At 37.6% G+C, this 21,030-nt stretch overlaps 1 protein-coding gene across 1 annotated transcript in view; it reads left to right on the top strand.

Annotated features, from left to right (window-relative positions):
- Nucleotides 1-18,886, top strand: part of LOC131030502 (protein BUD31 homolog 1) — a 30,425-nt gene extending 11,539 nt beyond the window's left edge. Inside the window, exons 3-4 of the mRNA XM_057961355.2 lie at nucleotides 17,969-18,156; nucleotides 18,484-18,886. Of these exons, the coding sequence (XP_057817338.2) occupies nucleotides 17,969-18,156; nucleotides 18,484-18,639 (344 nt within the window). The 3' untranslated portion in view covers nucleotides 18,640-18,886. The remainder of the gene's footprint in view (nucleotides 1-17,968; nucleotides 18,157-18,483) is intronic.
- The last annotated feature ends 2,144 nt before the right edge of the window (nucleotides 18,887-21,030 follow it).

Raw genomic sequence — 21,030 nt, 5'->3', positions numbered from 1 at the left:
TTCTGCCTCCCAGTCAGCTGCTTCCCTCTCCAACTCAGCCAAGTGATTGTGAAAAGAATGGATCCACATCAACATAGCATCATCATACTCAACAATCTAATATGCTGAATAAAGATTAATGCTATCCAGGTTAAGTGCTTCATGTGAACCCTTACTTTGTACCTTCTTTTCATGCACTTGAAGGTTGTACTGCACATAGATAAGGTCATTCAAATGCCTTTGAGTCAACCTATTGCGCTTTTGTTTGTGAATGGCCTTAAAAACACTCTAGTTGTGCTCACAGCTAGAAGCACTACAAGGCTAAGATAATATGCGGGTGGCAAGTTTTTGAAGATTAGGCATTGTGGCACCATAATCTTCCCACCAAAAATCTGTGAGGATAAAAATTGCTGTTTATAACTTGGTTAAGATTTTAATAAAATTAAAGAGTGAAATAAATGGTAAAATAAAATTAAACACGTTTTTTAACTTTGCAGCAAGGTGGCTCTCCTATGAGTGCAATCAAGTGAAGAAAACAAAGGCCTTTCAACCTTCTTATAACTTTGTAACTTATCAAGTATGAGGTCATGAAGGTTCTCATTATCAACTAATCTCTAAATACATCTATTCAGGCCAACAAGAACCTATTTATTTGCTGTGAAAGTTGAAGAGAAATAAAACTCAGGGTTCAAAAAGTATGCAGCAACATGGATATGTTGGTGGAGTTGTTAGTTCCACCTTCGATCAATTATGCATCATATGTGTTCCTATTTGGTCTTGTTTGACCCATACAAATGTTGAATTGCCTCTTTTGCCTTATCCATGGCCTCATATAGATATCGCATGGGGTTTTGATCCCATCCACCATTCGTACAATCACTCACCAACGGTTCTAACACCTAGATATAAAAAGTTTAATAAAATCAGCAAATTGTAATATTATAAAAAAAAAATCATCAATCGAAGTTTGGAAACTTACATTGATGGTCTCATCCATGAGTTTGGCAAATCTATCATCAAAAATGGCCTTCATGACCTTATTTGCTTTAGACTTCCTAGAATAAGGAATCTCCAACCATCTTTCACTCACAAGCATTTGCCTCAGGTTGGGCAATGCAGTTAATATGTTCAGCAAGGTGAGGAAATTAGAGGCAAAACGTGACTTTTGATCACATGAGATCCTTACCATCAGTGTGTTGTCTCATAAGTTCTAGGAACCATGTGTGGGTGTAGATGTACTTTGTGATATCCCTTCCATCTTCAACCACTTTCTTTGTAATGTCCCTTTGTTGAAATAGGATTCATTAATAAACAATAATAAAATTAAAAATAAAAGAATTAAAATAAAATATAATATAATTAAAATTTAATTAAGTTTAGTGAATGGTCAAAAGGTATCAGATGAAGAGTCGTGATTCCTCAAACCTGAGATATAAAAGAGAGAAGAGTTCATTTGAAAGGGGATAAGGAGAAAATAAGTAAAGATGGAGCATGTGAATCAAGAAAGAGTTAATGGAAAAAAAAAAGAATGGGAAGAAAATAAGGGAGTGACTCCTTCAAAAGGCAAAAACTATGAAGGGTTAAAGTTTGCGACTCTTTCAAAGGGTGGTAATTGTGAAAGGTTGGGACTCTTTCAAAGGGCAGACATGAGGAAGAGGTGTGACTCCTCACTCACATTGGAAGATATGAAGGGGAGAAAGTTTCATTTGAGGAGGATATCCAAGGGAGATCCATTTGGAAAATAGTTAATTATTCTCAAAAGGCAGCAATGGAGGGTGTTGATTCAATTCTTATGAAAGGTGGTGACCCTTTCATCAACCAAGCATAGCATTCAAGGATCCCTTATCAATCATCACCCATGAATACACAAAAGCAATCATCAATTACCAAACCAAATCAAGCAAACAATCAATCAGCAAATCATTCTATCAAATCAGTATTCGTTCAATCATCATTCACCAATATATCAAACCAGCATTTGTTATGACAATGGTATGGCAATTCAAATCAGGCATAATTTGGTAGGCATTTGTGGGCATGCAGTTATGAGAGGGAATTCAAAATATAATTTTTATATTAATTTCCCTTCAAGGTGGGCATTAGATTTGGTGGACCATGTTGGGTATACTAAAACATTTCATTTCTCATTTGGGTTTCATCAAATCGTTTTTCTACTGTACTTTTCTTTGTATGAGCTTCAGCTTTACGAATGCCTTCTTGTACAAAACCCAATGAAGGTTGAGTCCCTGGATGAGATCCCATTAATTTTCTGGAGACAATTTCACTCGAGTTGCATTGGAGCATAAGGATTTGTAGTGGTATCAATGTTTTATGTGTTGTGTTGTTTGAAAGTTGCAGGCAAAATTGGAGTGCATGTTGTTGGATTAGTTGTGTTGATTTGTTTTCATTTTTCAATGTTTGTGTGAATTTTTGTGGAGTGTGGTTTTCTGCTGTAGAACTTTTTGATCAGACCAATGTGTGGAGGAATTCATCTTTCATTTTGGAGTAGATTTGTGATTGCAGTGTTTTTCGAGTTGCATTTCTGGGTGGCTATTTTATTTAAATAATTTTCAGATTTTGTTGCTGCTGTAATAGTATATTTTCATGTATTAAAACATATTTTCTTAATTTAATAAGACTTAGGAGTTTTGTCAAGTTTGATCAAATCAAGTACTTAGTTTTTGTGTTGAATTTGCTAATCTTTGTAGGTATTCATGAAATTGCATAATTTAGATTTGAAAAGGGTTTGAAGTTTTAATTTTAATTTCAGATTTTGTTGAGTGTTGAAACTTGATGTATATAAATAAATTTGCAATTTTTTTAATTGGGGTTATTACACATTGGGATCAGCATACCCAGACCCTTAAATTCAATAAAATGTTGATTTTAATTTTTTTTTAAGGACTGTGACCATGAGCATAAGGATCACCAAGCAGTCCTATTTGGTGGCCAATGCATACACAAACTTTTTAATTCTAAACAATGTGATTATTATGTGCTCACTGTTAATTTTATCAATCAGATATAACAGAATTCAATGTAAACTGAAAAATGCAATGAAAAACACAACACAGCAATACCCTGGGAAAACCTCCCTCTTGGAGGTGAAAAACCCAGCCTCAAAATCCAATTGTATTATGTCAAATATGAAGGCAATTACAAGACATGAAACTTGTCTCCAATATAAGATCAGTTTGCTGCCAAAACAGTCTTCAACCAAATTCACTTGATTTATGTGGAGATCGAAATGTATCAAATCTGCTTCGCTGTCTCGGAGATGTGATACACTAATATGTAGAAGGAATTCGCTTGCATAGGGATGATTCGCTGGCCTTCCAGAAGTCTGTCTCAGACTTAAGGTGACTCTTGCAGACCCAGCAACATGTATATCAGACCTGCCAATGGAAAAGGATGTGCGCTAACCTTCAAGAAGATGAATATGCTAAGGTAACAATTTCGCTGACTTGAGGCTCATTACGAATTCGCTGACTTGAGAGATGTGATTCACATGATATAATTGTGTGTAATGCCATGCAAATGACTTGTTTATATACTTGACTTGAGGTGTCAAGTTGCAAGTCGGCTTGCTTATGTATTTTATAATAATATTGTTTAGACCGCTCAATAGGTCCTGCCTCATAATGACGTTATTACTTGATTTGCCTAGTACCGCCTATTTTGGGGTTCACATTAAATTGTACATGTTATGTTTGGGTCCTAGCCCAATTACAATAAAGGAGAATAAATTGCACAAGTTGTTTACAATTTTAATTGCCATATGGCAACATTGAAATTTAATTTAATCCGAATTAGCCATTATTTCAACATTCCCTCTTAGCTAGGTAGGATTCTAGCAAATAGTGTAATCATGCATCATGGACTTCTTTATGAGATTCATCTTACTTGCTCCCAGAGGATGAATGTAACTTGCAAGAAAACAACAAAACTTTCCATTTTGCATTGCCCGCAAAGGATATATTGTCACCTTGCATTGCCTGCAGAGGGTGGAAGAGGTCTTTCACCTCAACCTTCTCCCAGAGAAGGATATACTGTCACCTTGCATTGCCCGTAGAGGGTGGAAGATGCAACTTAATGCATCACTGAGACTGAGACTCCCTCTCAGTTATAGTTGGATTCTCCACAATTCCAAGCCTATCTCTGAAGTATTCAAACTTCACACGAGCAAGGGGCTTGGTTAGAATGTCTGCAACCTGCTCATCAGTGCTGACATATTTCAGCTGCAAGACACCTCTTTGTACCATATCACGAACATAGTGATAGTGAGTTTCCACATGTTTTGATCTGTCATGAAACACATGATTAGCAGACATTTTAATGCAACTTTGATTATCACAATGAATAACTGTGGGTTCCCAAGGTTGTCCAAACAACTCAGCAAAAAGCTTTCGAAGCCACACTGCTTCTCTCAATGCAACACTCGATGCAAATATACTCAGCTTCTGCAGTACTCAAGGCTACTAAGGACTGTTTCTTGCTGGCCTAGGAAATCGCAGCAGTACCCAAACTGAAACAGATACCTGAAGTCCTCTTCCTATCGGTAACACTTCGTGCCCAATCAGAATATGAGTAGCCTTCCAAGGTAACGATAGTGTTGATTGGATACTTTAGCCCATAGCCAACAATTCCACGCAAGTATCTCATAATATGTTTGGCTGCAACAAGGTGAACATGCTTTGGCTTGTTCATAAACTGGCTGAGTGCACTCACTGCATAACAAATGTCTGGTCTAGTGTTAACTAGATACATCAATGATCCAATCAACTGTTTGTACTCAGAAGGATCTGCAAATTCAGAGTTGCTCAATTTCTTCAAGTTAGTTTCCATGGGAGTAGACATAGGTTTGCAATCCAATATTCCAAATCTCTTCAAAATATCAACAATATATTTTCCTTGACTTGGAATGATTTCATTAGGTCTTTGCCACACTTCTAACCCTAGAAAGTAATGCATTAGACCTAGATCCTTCATTTCAAATTTAGTAGCTAATTCTTTCTTACACCTAATGATGAGACTATCTTCCCCAGTTAAAAATAAATCATCCACATATAAAACCAGAATTAGCATTTCACCATTAAATACTTTAAAATAAAGGTTAGGATCAACATCATTCTTACAAAACCCTAAACTAACCAAGTACTTATCAATTCTTTCATACCAAGCTTGAGGAGCTTGCTTGAGACCATAAAGAGCTTTCTTTAATCTGCATACATGAGATTCTCTATTATGAGTCTCATATCCTTCTGGTTGCTCAATATAGACTTCTTCCTCAATGACACCATTAAGGAAGGCAGTCTTTACATCCATCTGATGTAACTTCCAACCCTTAGCTGTAGCAATGGCTATAATAGTTCTAATAGAAGTATATCTAGCAACATGAGCAAATGTTTCTTCATAATCTATGCCTTCCTTTTGAGGAAAACCACGAACTACAAATCTAGCTTTATATTTCTCTATACTACTATCAGCAACATGTTTAATTTTAAACAACCATTTAGAAGAAACAACAGACTTACCTTTAGGTCTAAGTACAATATCCCAAACATCATTCTTGATGATGGATTGATACTCTTTGTCCATAGCTAATTTCCATGCTTCCTGGTTCATAGCTTCTTCTATGTTGGATGGTTTAGTCTCAATGATGTTGCACATCTTTGCAACATAGTTGGAGAAATTCTGAGGTCTCCTACTTTCTCTGAAAGTGCCACTAAGAGCTGCAAACTTTTCTGCTTCTTGAATTGTGCTCCTAACCCAAAGTGGCCTTTTCTTGCTAAATGCAATATCTCTAGGTCCATCAGTTGGATCCAAAGGCTCAGGAGGATCACCATGCTCAATGGGTTCGGGAGGCTCAATAGACTCATTCTGAATCTCAGGGTTAGTATCAATATCCATGTTTTGATTATCATTAACTTCTCTATCATCATTGACAAGGGAACCTTTAGATTTCTTAAAAGCAATATTTTCTTCAAACGTAACATCTCTACTTACCTCAATATACCTTTGTCCTAGAATGCACATACAAAATGCTTTGGAGGATTCACTGTATCCAACAAGGATACCTTTATTCTCGGATGACTCTAGCTTAGTTCTCTTTTCCTTTGGCACATGAACATAGACATGACTTCCAAATATCCTTCGGTGATTGATATTCGGTTTGACTCCAGTGAAGGCCTCTTAAGGAGTTATGTTCTTTAGGACACAGTGAGGGCATCTATTTTGAATGTATACTGCAGTCTTGGATGCTTCGACCCATAAGGAAGTCTGTAGATTCTGATCATGAATCATTGCTTTAGCTGCTTCAACAATGGCTCTATTCTTTCCTTCAACCACACCATTTTGTTGAGGATTGTAGGGAACGCAAAACTTCCTCTTAATTCCTGTCTCTACACAAAAATCATTGAAACTACTTGAGGTGTATTCACCTCCATTGTCAGATCTTAACACTTTAATCCTTTTACTAGACATGTTTTCAGCTAGGGCTTTGAATTCTTTAAACCTACTTAACACTTCATCAAATTTTTTAGATTTTAGAAAGTAAATCCAAGTCTTTCTAGAAAAATCATCTATAAATGTAACATAGTATAGAAATCTACTAGATGAGGGAACAAACATGGGTCCACATAGATCAGAATGAACAAGTGCTAATTTTTCCTTAGCTCTACTTTCACTTTTATGAAATGGACTTTTAGTGTTCTTACCTAATGTAGAACCTTTGCAAGTATCATCATGAAAATAACTAAGTTTAGGCATACCTTAAACCATCTTTTCAAGTGAGGGAAGTGCTTGAAAGTGAAGGTGGCCAAGCCTTCTATGCCATAGCTCGCTAGATTCGGGAGCTTCATGGATGAGTGCTCGAATAGGATTAGCTGAAAGCTTATACAAACTATCATATCTATTTCCAATAACACGAGTAGATTTAAAACTAGATTTCTTAGGCCAAGCAAGTACTTTACCCTCAAAAAATGCTATTTGATAACCTTTATCTTCTAGGGCAGAAATGGAGATTAAATTTCTTTTAATTCCAGGAACAAATAAAATATCACTAAGATGCAAGGAGATACCAGATTCCAAATTTAAAGAAGTATTGCCAAAACCTCTTACTGAATACTGAGCTTCATCACCAATTACCACATGAAGATTGGACTCTTTCTCCATTAAGTCTGAGAGGTGCTCCCGGTATCCCGTGATATGCCTGGATGCACCATTGTCTATCAACCAAGTGTTGCTGTCAGTTGGCACATTGTTAGATAAGGCAGAAATGAAGAGGAAGTCTTCGTTATCCTTCAAATCTGCAACTTCATTCAGGTTCGCTTCTCCTTGCTTGGGCAGATTCTGACATTCTTTAGAATAGTGTCCAAACTTATCGCATCTGAAGCAACGGACATGTGGAAAATCCCTTGGCTTCTTCCTTGAATCGTAAGCAGTAGGAGGTCTGAAGTCTCTATCTCTTTTGAACTTGTTCTTCTTCCAATGATCACCCTTTCTTTTGACATGTTGAGATGCAAGCACATGATGGTCACCTCTATGAGTGCCCTTGAGCATTCCTCTTGCAGCTAGGCGAGATTCCTCTTGAATGCAATCAGACCGGAGGCGATCAAAAGAGGGAAATTCAGCTCTTCCGCTTATGCTTTGAATGAATGGATCCCAAGAATCAGGGAGACCATTTAATGCAATCATGACAATATCCTTGTTCACTTCTTCACTTCCAATGGAGCTGAGTTGGCCCTTCAATTCATGAAATTTTCATGAAGAAGGACATGACTGAATCTCCCTTGCTCATCTTGATTTGAAGAAGTTGCTGCCTCAGAGTAAGAGCCCGGCCTGATGTTATTGATTTCAAACATTCCTTCTAGGTGTTTGAACAACTCCTTGGCTGAAGGTAACTTGGAGATGACTGGAACAAGATGATCCTTCACAAAATCAATTAGAAACTTCTTTGCCTTAAGAGCATTCTTCTTGAACTGCTTTAACTCATATGGATCTGAGGGTTCAGGCAGATCCTTGTCTTCCACAAATTGTAACAGCTCAACCTCTTCAAGGGCAAGAAGAACACGAACTTTCCAAGAAGTAAAGTTGAGAGCACCATCAAGTCTTTCCTCTACCTTCAGTCCTGTAACCATCTTGCAAAACTAAAACAGCAAATTGAAAGTGAAGGATAACTGATAATCTAATTACTTTATAATGAACCTAGAGCTCTGATACAATGTTAATTTTATCAATCAGATATAACAGAATACAATGTAAACTGAAAAAATGCAATGAAAAACACAATGCAACATAAACACAATGCAACATAAACACAACACAACAATACCCTGGGAAAACCTCCCTCTTGGAGGTGAAAAACCTAGCCTCAAAATCCAATTGTATTATGTCGAATATGAAGGCAATTATTGTTAAATTTGTGCCCTAGTTCAGTAATCAGATTTGTAACATTTAATTATTTGTTAGCATTTAGTAAACCACAATCAAGTAAATCCAAGAATGAAACAAGAGAGCAGGAGACAAACACAAAATACCCTGGGAAAATCTCCAAGGAGGAAAAACCCAACACTAAAGACCCACAGGTCAGATTATGTATTCACTCTTAATTGTACAAATACAATACTTAGCTTGATTCTCCAGATCTGATCCCCTTTTGTATATCAGATCTGCCCTTCTAAATACACCAAGTTTGCACCAAAATGCCTTATATCCTCTTGGACAAGTTCGCACAATCCTCTTCTATATTTCGCACCTTTAGTTGCAGAGATAGTTCACTGATTGCATGAGAGATGAAGTGATTAATGGTATTTGCAATTTAACTTTATTTATATGAGTCTTTAACCCATATATCCCAAGTCGACCTTCATCCTTTTTGGCGCCAATTTATTTATTGAGGCGTGGTGCTTTTAGGGTGGCGTGGAGGTATGGGGCCGAACTTAACTTGGGGGCATGTTACCCCTTTAAGATAGGACCCAGTCCTCTATGGGTTTAGATGTTGCCTTAAGGCAATCCGAACCCATCTTACCTAGTTACAAACAACACTCCCTCTTAACTAGGGAAGAAGAGAATACATAATCTGAACCTTTAGAGTTCCATCTAGCACACAAGCATAGAATGGATCTAGCACACAAGCATAGGATGGTTCTAACACACAAGCATAGAAAGTGTAATACACAAGTGGGTCTTTACATAATTACAATTTTCCATCTAGCACACAAGCATAGATTGGACACATTTCATTCTTGCACACAAGCAAAGACTGATCAAAGCGCTGCAGATAGAGTCACTGAGATTGGAGCTCCCTCTCAATCAGGGTTCCATTTTCCACAATACCAAGTCTGTCTCTGAAGTATTCGAACTTCACTCTGGATCAGGGTTTGGTAAGGATATCTGCAACCTGTTCATCTGTGCTAATGAACTTTAGTTGAATGCCGCCTCTTTGCACCATATCCCAAATGAAGTGATAGTGTGTTTCCACATGTTTGGACCGGTCATGGAACACAAGATTTACTGACATCTTTATATAACTTTTATTATCACAATGAATGGTGGTAGGACCACTAGCTTGACCAAATAATCCAACAAGGAGCTTGCGAAGCCACACTGCTTCTCGGGATGCAACAGATGCTGCAATGTAGTCAGCTTCTGCAGTGCTTAATGCTACCGAAGATTGCTTTCTACATGCCCAAGAGATCACTTGTAATATCTCAGCAATTTTTTTTTTTTTTTTCAACAATAAGAGTTTGCAAGCAAACACCACAACCTGTTAAGGTTAGAGAAATAATCCAAACTGCTGAAAGGGAACCCTTCCACCTTTTGTTCACCGAAAGCCCAATCTGGGAGGGTGAGAGCATACGGTGTTTCAGGGATCGTTAGCACCAAAAATCAAACTGAAATTACAATGCATGGGCGGCAAGCCAGCCCCTTCTGCTTATCCAGCAGGATAGAAACCAAACTCTTGGCGGTAAACCAGCCAGGGGAAAATGACAAGAAACTGAAATTCAATCACTCTACTGCATATTTCAGCAGGAGGACATTACATTAAGCTATCACTCTACCGCATATTTCAGCGGGAGGACAATTGCATTAAACTTATCACTCGACCACTTATTTAGTGGGAGGACTGAGTACATAAACTGAATTCAAAGCAAGAAGGCGGCTAAGCCAGCCTCTTCCACTTATGCAGTGGGAATTACAAATAAGGACAGCAAGAATGATTGATCAGTACTACTGAAACAACCTTACAAAATAGAGATAAGATGAGAAGAGTGATGCAGATTATAATATTACGAACAATGAATTTCTGCTACATCCAAACTGTAGGCTGGAATTACAAATCAACAACCTATGGAAATGCTAGAATGCTCATAACTCCCTCATTTTACATCTGAATCTACTCAAACCAGTCCCAAACCCACCATATAACATGTGCAATGACAACCAATTAAAGCCACAACCCAAACAACCCCTTATTTAATTTGCACGCATCCCAATGCAATATCAGACCCACGCCATACCTAGGAATTTCGATTTGATCTAGGAAATTCAAAGCTTAATTAAAATTGCTATAAACTCACAAAATGTATCACCATTGCTGGGAAGGAGGATAGAGCTGATACCCATAACCGTCAGTCGCTCCAGTAGAGAGGTGTGATTGAAAATGTGCTTCAGCCACATGCAAAACAGCAAGTCTCCAACATCATTTCAATACCAAAAATGTCTAAGCAAACTCTGAGAATGTAGAGAATACAATGCACAGCTAGGTACTGTATTTCAAGTACGAAACTGGGTAGCACTAGGGAGACGCACTCCGAAGTCTCAAGTTCTGTCGCCAAACCGGCAGCACAACATTACAATTTTTCAAGATGCTGCAAATGGGAGCCCAAGTCTCATATTTATAACTTCACACACCTCAAACCCAAATGCAAATTCCTTCAAATTCAACGCCTTTCATTTGCATTTCATTCCACTACATGTGGACCCCAAGTGTGGCGTCACTTCCCACCAGTCAAACTCCACGCCCAAGGCATGGACCCACGTTACACTTTGGCAAATATTAGAGATAAGTCATAAAAATAATATCTCTCTCAAATATTTCGACATCTCTTTAATAAACGTGAAATTCGCCAAAAATTTAGGAAAAATATAGACTTTAATCCCAAATTCGATAATCAGTAGCAATTAAACAGATTAATTAAATATTAAACCTTAGGATAAGGAAATAATATTTAATTATATCACATATGACTCCCGTACTGATTATTATCAAAACTAGGATGAAACTAAGCCAGGACGACCACAAAACTGCTACAAAATCAGAACTCTGTCCACTGCCAAAAATAGAATTATGCCACACTGCCACTTACTAAAAATAGTAAGTCAAGAATTAATGCTCCGAAAAGCATGATCTTCGCGTTCAGAGGCAAAGCATGGATAGCTCAGTAGGACAGTATCACCAGGATGGCTATTCCCTGACTTACTAAAAATAGAAGTCCTCGTTTCATCAATGCTGGACCTTCATTCTTTAATCCACCTAGCCTACGGGTCTCAGGAATAGGCTAATGGACCACTAGAAGGTCGTCAATGAGAAGGGGACATTACAGAGCCCAAGTTGAAGCAGATACCCGAAGTACTTTTCCTGTCCTTGACACTTCCTGCCCAATCTCGATCTGAGTAGCCTTCCAAGAAGATTGAGGTATTAAGTGAATACTTCAGCCCATAACCAATAGTGCCACGCAGGTATCTTAGAATGTGCTTGGCAGCAACCAGGTGAACAAGTTTAGGCAAGCTCATGAACTGACTGAGGGCATTCACAGCATAACAGATATCTGGCCTAGTATTGACTAGGTACATCAAGGATCCAATCAACTGCCTGTACTTAGATGGATTTGCAAAATCAGAGTTAGCTGCAGAAACACTTAACTTCTTTAAGTTAGATTCCATAGGAGTATACATGGGTTTACAATCCATCATTCTAAATCTTTTCAGAATATCAATAGTATATTTTCCTCGACTTAGAAAGATTTAATTGGGTTTTTGCCATACTTCTAACCCTAGGAAGTAATGCATTAGTCCTAAATCCTTCATTTCAAATTCTGAGGCTAATTCCTTACATCTTATGATTATTTTATTTTCACCAGTGAGAAATAAATCATCCACTTACAAAACCAAAATAAGCATATCATCATTATAAATCTTCAAGTAAATGTTAGCATCAACATCATTCTTGCAAAATCCTAAGCTTAGTAAGTACTTATCAATTCTTTCATACCAAGCACGAGGAGCATGTTTGAGCCCATATAAGGCTTTCTTCAACTTGCAAACATGAGAATCTCTTTTATGGATTACATAACCTTCTGGTTGCTCAATATAGACTTCCTCCTCAATGACACCATTGAGGAAGGCCGTCTTAACGTCCATTTGATGTAGCTCCCAACCTTTGGCTGCAACTGTAACAATAGCTATTATAGATCTAATAGAAGTATATCTAGCAACAAGAGCAAAAGTTTCTCATAATCTATTCCTTCCTTTTGAGAAAAACCACGAGCTACAAACCTAGCTTTATATTTTTCAATACTACCATCAGCATTGTGCTTAATTTTAAACAACCATTTAGAAGAAACAACAGACTTTCCTTTGGGTCTGGGTACAATGTCCCGGACATCATTCTTGATGATAGACCCATACTCTTCATCCATGGCTGATTTCCAAGCATGATGGGATATAGCTTCTTCGACATTGTGAGGTTTAGACTCTATGATATTACACATCACAGAAATGTAGTTGGCATGATTTTGGAGTCTCTTGCTATCTCTAAAGGTTCCTCTGGGAGCAGCCAACCCTTCAGCATCTTGAATTGTGTTTCTCACCCAAAGTGGTCTCTTCTTGCAGACCACAATATCCTGAGGTATATCTGTAGAGTCCATGGGTTCTGCTGGGTCATCCTGAACTTCCTGATCCGGAAGGTTAGTGGACTCCTTCTGTATCTCAGGGTTAGCATCAACTTTTGAATCTTGATTTTCAATCACCATATCATTATTATCAGATAACGAACCTTTAGATCTTTTGAAAGCAATATCTTCTTCAAAAGTTACATCTCTACTTACCTCAACATACCTTTGACCTGAAATGTAGATCCTGAAGGCTTTGGAAGATTCATTGTATCCCACTAAGATGCCTTTCTTTCCAGAGGGGTCCAACTTGGTTTGTTTTTCTTTAGGCACATGAACATACACCGGGCTCCCGAATATCCTTAGGTGGTTGATGTCAGGTTTGATTCCTGCAAAGGCTTCTTCAAGAGTTACATCCCTTAGAGCACGATGAGGACATCTATTTTGAATGTAAACTGCTGTTTTGGATGCTTCTGCCCATAGAAAAGGTTGCAGGTCTTGATCACGAATCATGGCTCTTGCAGCTTCAACAATGGTCCTGTTTTTTCTTTCAGCAACTCCATTTTGCTGAGGATTGTAGGGAACACAAAACTCCCTCTTAATTCTTGCCTTGACACAAAAATCATAGAAACTACTTGAGGTGTACTCACCTCCATTGTCTGATCTTAAACATTTAATTCGATTTCCTGTAGAGTTTTCAACTAAGGCTTTGAATTCTTTAAATCTGTTTAGGACTTCTTCAGACTCTTTAGATTTAAGAAAGTAAATCCATGTTTTCCTAGAGAAATCATCTATGAAGATAACATAATAAAGGAAGCCGCTAGGAGATGCTACAGACATAGGGCCGCATAAATCTGAATGAATAAGTTCTAACTTTTCTTTAGCCCTACTATCACTTTTATGAAAAGGGTTCTTTACATTCTTACCCATTGCACAACCTTTACAAGCATCATCATGAGATAAACTAAGTTTAGGCATACCTTTAACCATTTTACTGAGAGTGGGAAGAGCTTGAAAGTGTAGATGTCCAAGTCTTCTATGCCATAGCTCGCATGATTCAGGGGCCTCATGGATGAGAGCTTGAATTGGATTAGCTGCAAGCTTATATAAACTATCACATCTATTTCCAATAACACAAGCAGTTTTGAAATTAGATTTCTTAGACCAAGCAAGTACCTTCCCTTCAAAAAATGCTATTTGCAAACCCTTATCTTCTAAGGCAGAAATGGAAATAAGATTTCTTTTAATACCAGGTACAAAAAGGATACCACAGAGTTGTAAGGAAATACCAGAATCTAGTTTTAAAGAGGTAGTACCAGAACCTTTTACCGAGTATCTAGCATCATCACCGATTACCACATGAAGGTTGGTATCTTTTTCAATCAGATTTGAAAGATGCTCACGAAAACCTGAGATGTGTCTGGAGGCACCACTGTCAATTATCCAAGTATTACTGTTCGTATGGACATTGCTTGATAGAGCAGAGATAAGAAGATAATCCTCACTTTGTTCAGCAACTTCATTTAAATTGACTTCCCTTTCCTTGGGATCATTCTGACAATCTCGGACATACTGACCATACTTATCACATCTGAAGCAACAAATGTGAGAGGAATCTCTTGACTTCTTCCTTGGATCATAGGAGGAGGATCTAAAATCTTTGCTTCTCTTTTCTTTCTTCCAATGTCCACCTTTCCTAGATTTAGCTAAGAGAACATGATTATCATTTTTGTGAGAGTTCTTCAGTTTTCCTCTTACCTCAATTCGAGATTCCTCTTCAATGCAATCCGATTGAAGATGCTCAAAGTTGGGACGATCAGCTCTTCCACCAATACTACGAATGAATGGTTCCCATTCATCAGGTAGACCATTTAATGCAATCATAACAAGATCTTTATCTGAAACTTGGTACTTAGCTTGTCCTTTAGTTCATTGATCTTCATGAAGTAGGCTATGATTGAGTCTTCTTCTTTCATTTTCATGTGAAGAAGCTGCTGCCTCATAGCAAGAGCCGTGCTGAGGTTGTTGACTTCATACATCCCTTCCAAGTGTTTGATCATTTCCCTAGCAGACGCAAATTTTGATATGACAGTGACAAGATGATTCTTGACGGATTCAATTATGATCTTCCTAGCCTTGAGGGAGTCTTTCTTGAACTGCTTCAGCTCTTCAGCATCTTCTGGAGGGGACAGCCTTTCTTCTTCTACGAATTTCAGCAGATCATTCTCTTCAAGGATCAAAAGAATACGGACTTTCCAAGCAGCAAAATCAAGGGCTCCATCAAGTCTATCTTCAGCCCTCAAACCTGACATTTTAATCTGAAAACAAACAACAGCTATATGCAACAAATGATTTACTAGAATCTGAAATTAGTGACACCTTAGCTCTGATACCATGTTAAATTTGTGCCCTAGTTCAATAATCAGATTTGTAACATTTAATTATTTGTTCGCATTTAGTAAACCATAATCAAGTAAATCCAAGAATGAAACAAGAGAGCACAAGACAAACACAAAATACCTTGGGAAAACCTCCAAGGAGGAAAAACCCAGCACTAAAGACCCACAGGTCAGATTATGTATTCACTCTTAATTGTACAAATACAATACTTAGCTTGATTCTCCAGATCTGATCCCCTTTTGTACATCAGATCTGCCCTTCTAAATACACCAAGTCTGCACCAAAATGCCTTATATCCTCTTGGACAAGTTCGCGCAATCCTCTTCTATATTTCACACCTTTAGTTGCAAAGATAGTTCGCTGATTGCATGAGAGATGAAGTGATTAATTGTATTTGCAATTTAACTTTATTTATATGAGTCTTTAACCCATATATCCCAAGTTGGCCTTCATCCTTTTTGGCGCCAATTTATTTATTGAGGCGTGGTGCTTTTAGGGTGGCGTGGAGGTATGGGGCCGAACTTAACTTGGGGGCACGTTACCCCTTTAAGATAGGACCCAGTCCTATATGGGTTCGGATGTTGCCTCAAGGCAATCCGAACCCATCTTACCTAGTTACAAACAACAATTACAAGACATGAAACTTATCTCCAATATAAGATCAGTTTGCTGCCAAAACAGTCTTCAACCAAATTCGCTTGATTTATGTGGAGACCGAAATGTATCAAATCTGCTTTGCTGTCTTGGAGATGTGATACACTAATATGTAGAAGGAATTCACTTGCATAGGGATGATTTGCTGGCCTTCCAGAAGTCTGTCTCAGACTTAAGGTGACTCTTGCAGACCCAGCAACATGTATATCAGACCTGCCAATGGAAAAGGATGTGTGCTAACCTTCAAGAAGATGAATATGCTTAAGGTAACAATTTCGCTGACTTGAGGCTCATTACAAATTCGCTGACTTGAGAGATGTGATTAGCATGATATAATTGTGTGTAATGCCATGCAAATGACTTGTTTATATACTTGACTTGAGGTGTCAAGTTGCAAGTCAGCTTGCTTATGTATTTTATAATAATATTGTTTAGACTTTAGACCGCTCAATAGGTCCTGCCTCATAATGATTTTATTGCTTGATTTGCCTTTTACCGCCTATTTTGGGGTTCACATTAAATTGTACACGTTATGTTTGGGTCCTAGCCCAATTACAATAAAGGAGAATAAATTGCACAAGTTGTTTACAATTTTAATTGCCATTTGGCAACATTGAAATTTAATTTAATCCGAACTAGCTATTATTTCAACACTCACAGAGTCCTCGTTTTTCGTAAAACATCATGAGGTGTTAACTAAGGTTTGTAGTATACTTTGAAGCTTATTTACAACATGAAGAATTAGAATCTGAAAGTAGCCTTGTGCTCAACCAATACCAACAATGCCCAGTCAAATAAAAAATCCTGTGAAAATATAGAGAAGAGACAAATTACTGTTTTATTGAGATGCTTTTTTTCCTCCAGTCTTGTCTAATCCTGCTTTTTTTTCTCCTGGGAAGATTGGTATGAGCTTGAATACGAGCTTTTATTAAAGAAATTGCTGAATTGCAAAGATTTGACTTGACTTGATTGAAACATAAGGAAGCTATGAGCAAAGTTATTGAAAAACATCGTACTATTCAGTTGAGGAGTTGCTAGCATAAGAATAATGCCAGGCTCTGCACCATTCAATTTAAACAATGCTTGAATTCCAGTGAGGGTTCCTGATATCAAGATGCTTAATGCTTGAATCAAGCATCTTTCATAACTTGAAAACTTCATCGAATTTCATCACTCAAATGTATATTAAATCTAAATACCTCAACAGAAGATATCTAAATGAAACCTTGAATTCCTATTATAGTAGCCTATGATTTTGAAATCTATGAACCTTATTACAGTGATTTGCTTACATATCTTGGAAGTTGGAAGTCACTAAGAGGAAGCTACCAGCGCTACATGGTCATTTTTTTGCATCAAACTCTTTACTGATTGGATTAAACACATTGATAGGGAGCAGCTATAAATTGTTGGTGTTGGAAATAAGCCACACCCGGACTGACGATGGGCTGGTCCAAGAGGGGCCAGTAGCTCAGTGGTAGAGCACTCCAGTAGCGTATGGAAGGTCCTAGGTTCGAGTCCCAGCTGGTCCATGTCTCAACATGGTATCAGAGCCAGGTCCAGGCTAGGAACCCCAAGCACACGAGAGGTGTGGCTTAAGGGGGGGTGTTGGTGTTGGAAATAAGCCACACCCGGACTGACGATGGGCTGGTCCAAGAGGGGCCAGTAGCTCAGTGGTAGAGCACTCTAGCAGCGTATGGAAGGTCCTAGGTTCGAGTCCTAGCTGGTCCATGTCTCAACATAAATAATATTTAAATTTCTGGGATTTCCACAGCTAAGAATTTTGATGCATTTATATGGCATTTCACAGTTGCTTCCAGATAAGTGCATCAGGTTGTTATGCTTGTTGGCTGTAAAATCAATGGAACTATTTCAAATTTAAATTACTTTATTGCTTTAAGGATCTCTGTTGCATGTTTGTCTCTTTCTGTTAAGTGGAATGTACTCGCATTACACATGATTTGTTTTATCTCTTCATTTATATGTTTCTGTGATGATATGAATAACTGTGAACATCTGGCTTTGTTGGGCTTATCTTGCAGCGGAGAATGAGACACATGAGGGTAAAAGGAAGTGTGAGACTCTATGGCCTATTTTTAAGATTGCACATCAAAAGAGTCGATATATATTTGACTTGTATTACCGCAGAAAGGAGATATCCAAGGAACTCTACGAATTTTGCTTGGACCAAGGCTACGCAGATCGTAATCTGATAGCAAAATGGAGAAAAGTAAGTAGGTGCACCTTTCAATGCACATGGCTATGTTATGTGAGTAATCTGATAGCAAAATGAAGAAAAGGAAGTAGTAGCTGAAGTAAAGATTAGTGAAACTTATGTGAATCTAAAATAAGAAGTTTTAGTTGTAAAAAATGCACGTGGCTATGTTTTGTAGTAGCTAAACAAGTTCTAATATGAGTATATCTAGAAAGACACCTTAGTGCTTTGTTAGTTTGAGGGTAGTTTAATACATGCACAAAATTTAGAATGAATCATACTTCATTCAAAGTCACTTTTTTTGGTTTTGTCCCCTTACAAGCCTTTATTTCTTCTATGCAGTCTGGATATGAGCGCCTTTGTTGTTTGCGATGTATGCAACCTCGTGATCACAACTTTTCCACAACCTGTGTCTGCAGAGTTCCCAAACATCTTAGAGAAGAAAAGGTCATCGAGTGTGTCCACTGTGGTTGTAGAGGATGTGCCAGTGGAGACTGATGGCACAGCAACAATTCAAAAGGCACCTACAGACAATGTGAAACTTGACAATTATAACATTAGCAGAGAGGTGAAAGCCAATTGCACAAATGATAATCGAGTGCTTTAATGTATCTTATGGATAATAGCAGTTACTTTATCTTTAAACATGTTTTTTTACTGGGACATGCTTTCCAAATTCATATGATTCATATATTTTACTATTTTAATTATTTTAATCAGTAACGTGTTCTGGAATTCTCACTTTTGCAAGCGTATTAAATTGAAATGAAGTTTCATAATTTTCAAAGTTTAAAAAAGTTAAGCTAACTTGTTTTATCTAGATTCTAGCTGATTGGAAGATGTCAACAATCTTTGCTATAGCTATGTTCAGAAATATAATATCTTCAATCTGAAGAAGAAATATGATCTGACCTGTCATATTTGTGTATGGACTTTCATCTCAGAGAACTTGTACGATCTTTAAGAAATATGCGTTTGGGTTTATACCCCAGGGCATTGTGGTTAAATACTTGGTGTGGGTCTTGATTCAATAACATATTCATCGGGAGATACCAGTTTAGGGATGAGGACTGTGTTTCCGTTCCTGTATCCACATATTGTGTTTTCTATATTTGTGTAATATAGCTGTATTTTCCTTCTTAGCCTTCTTCGGGCAACTGTGATATTATTAGTGTGTCACCAGGGTTTTTACAGGGCTTTGGGAATGGGGTTAACAGGGACAGAATGTTCCCTTCCTGTCCCCATTTTTTATTTATCCTGGGGATGTTTCCTGGGATGTCTCTCTTTTTTGGGGACTTTGTTGGGACGGTTTGCTGTCCCTGATGCTCCCGTGAGTCCTGGGGACTTCAGGATGTCCCTCGCAGCTGTCAACTTTAATTTTGTAAAAGAATCTTTTGATCTCATTTTTTAATGCTTTGTTCCTTTGCTTATCATTTTCTTGTTAAAGATGACTGCTTGGATGTCTGTGCAATCTGCCAAAGCTTGGAGCCACCAAGGGCTGTAATTAATTGCATGGTTGAGTAGCTGGCAAGTAAAACCTGCAGCAGGCCAACAATGGGCTGCAGAGTCAGGGTGGATACATGACAAGTGTGTCAAGGTCCAAAATCTGAAATAGAACTTTACTTCAATTGTATGTTTAATAATGGTTTTAGTGTGGACAGTTATAGATCTAAACATCATAGAAAGTCAGAAGATGTTTTTTCTGATATTTGGATTGCTGCCAAAATGATATTTATCTGGCTGAGAAGCAGCTTGGTTACTTTTAGCAGAAACCCCAACTTTGTGTTAGATGCTTGAAAAGATTGTTGATGACAGAAAGCAGTGTTTCAACATCATGCTCTGTCAAGAATCTCATTGGGATGAATGACTAGCAAACAATATGAGAGAAGAATTACAAATGTTTTCTACAAGGGTGTATCAATCTGGTAGACTATAACTTATTTTTCCAAGATAATCTAATCCACCTTTTTCTAGCTCTGGTTGCTTTAAACATTGCTCGGAGTTTGCAGCAGAACTCTTGGTGGGCATCAATTTTCTAGCAATTCACTTTATAATTTTCTTCTACAATATCCAATTGTTATTTTCTGCTCAAGTAACCATCACGAAATACTTGATATCTTCTTTTCACTTATTTGAAGCCATTTTAAAATTAAAATATAAATATAGCCAATTTTATTTTATTAACTGTACCCCTTCTGACCCCAGAATTTAGGAAATTTTGTCATCCCTGAAACCCTGTCTCCATGCCCTGGTATCAATTAACCTTTGTGTGGATGTTATGGTAGTGAATCAATGGCTTTTTGCATATACAAAATTATAACATGGTAAGCACACTGTAAAGAACAAGATAATAGCCAGTTTTATGTCTATTTAGAATTTTCTATGAATATGCCTTAAAATTAAACACAGTATAATCTATTTCGCTAGTAATTAGGTGGCACAAAACATGCATCATGATGTTTGTGTATAATGATCTATTTTCTTAAGAATATGACAAATCTCATTGCCATAATGTGTGGATCATGATGATTTGCAGAAAAATAAGAATTTTCTTTAAGGCAAGAATGGTGTGAATTCAAGTTGATGCTGTCATGGATTTGAAGAAACCTTTTGATGAGCTGATGCCTTGTTCCATATATCTTGGTATCAAATTATCCACCTTGGAATCCAATGATGCTATAGTTGATATTCAAATGGGATCATTAACCCCAAATATAACATCTAGAATGATGATGAGGATGCTTTCAGGGAAGAAGTGTGGCTGGTGGGATGTAATGACGGAAGAGTGATTAGGCAGAGTTTAAATTTTCTAGATTATCACAGAGGTTGCTCAAACACTTATGCTTGTAGTGCTGGTAACCCTTTTATATGAACATTTTATGGCATTTG

The sequence above is a fragment of the Cryptomeria japonica genome, chromosome 2, assembly GCF_030272615.1.
Source record: "Cryptomeria japonica chromosome 2, Sugi_1.0, whole genome shotgun sequence".
Lineage (NCBI taxonomy): Eukaryota > Viridiplantae > Streptophyta > Pinopsida > Cupressales > Cupressaceae > Cryptomeria > Cryptomeria japonica.
Note: the sequence above shows the minus strand (reverse complement) of the source record. Positions and strands in the feature narration are given on the sequence as shown.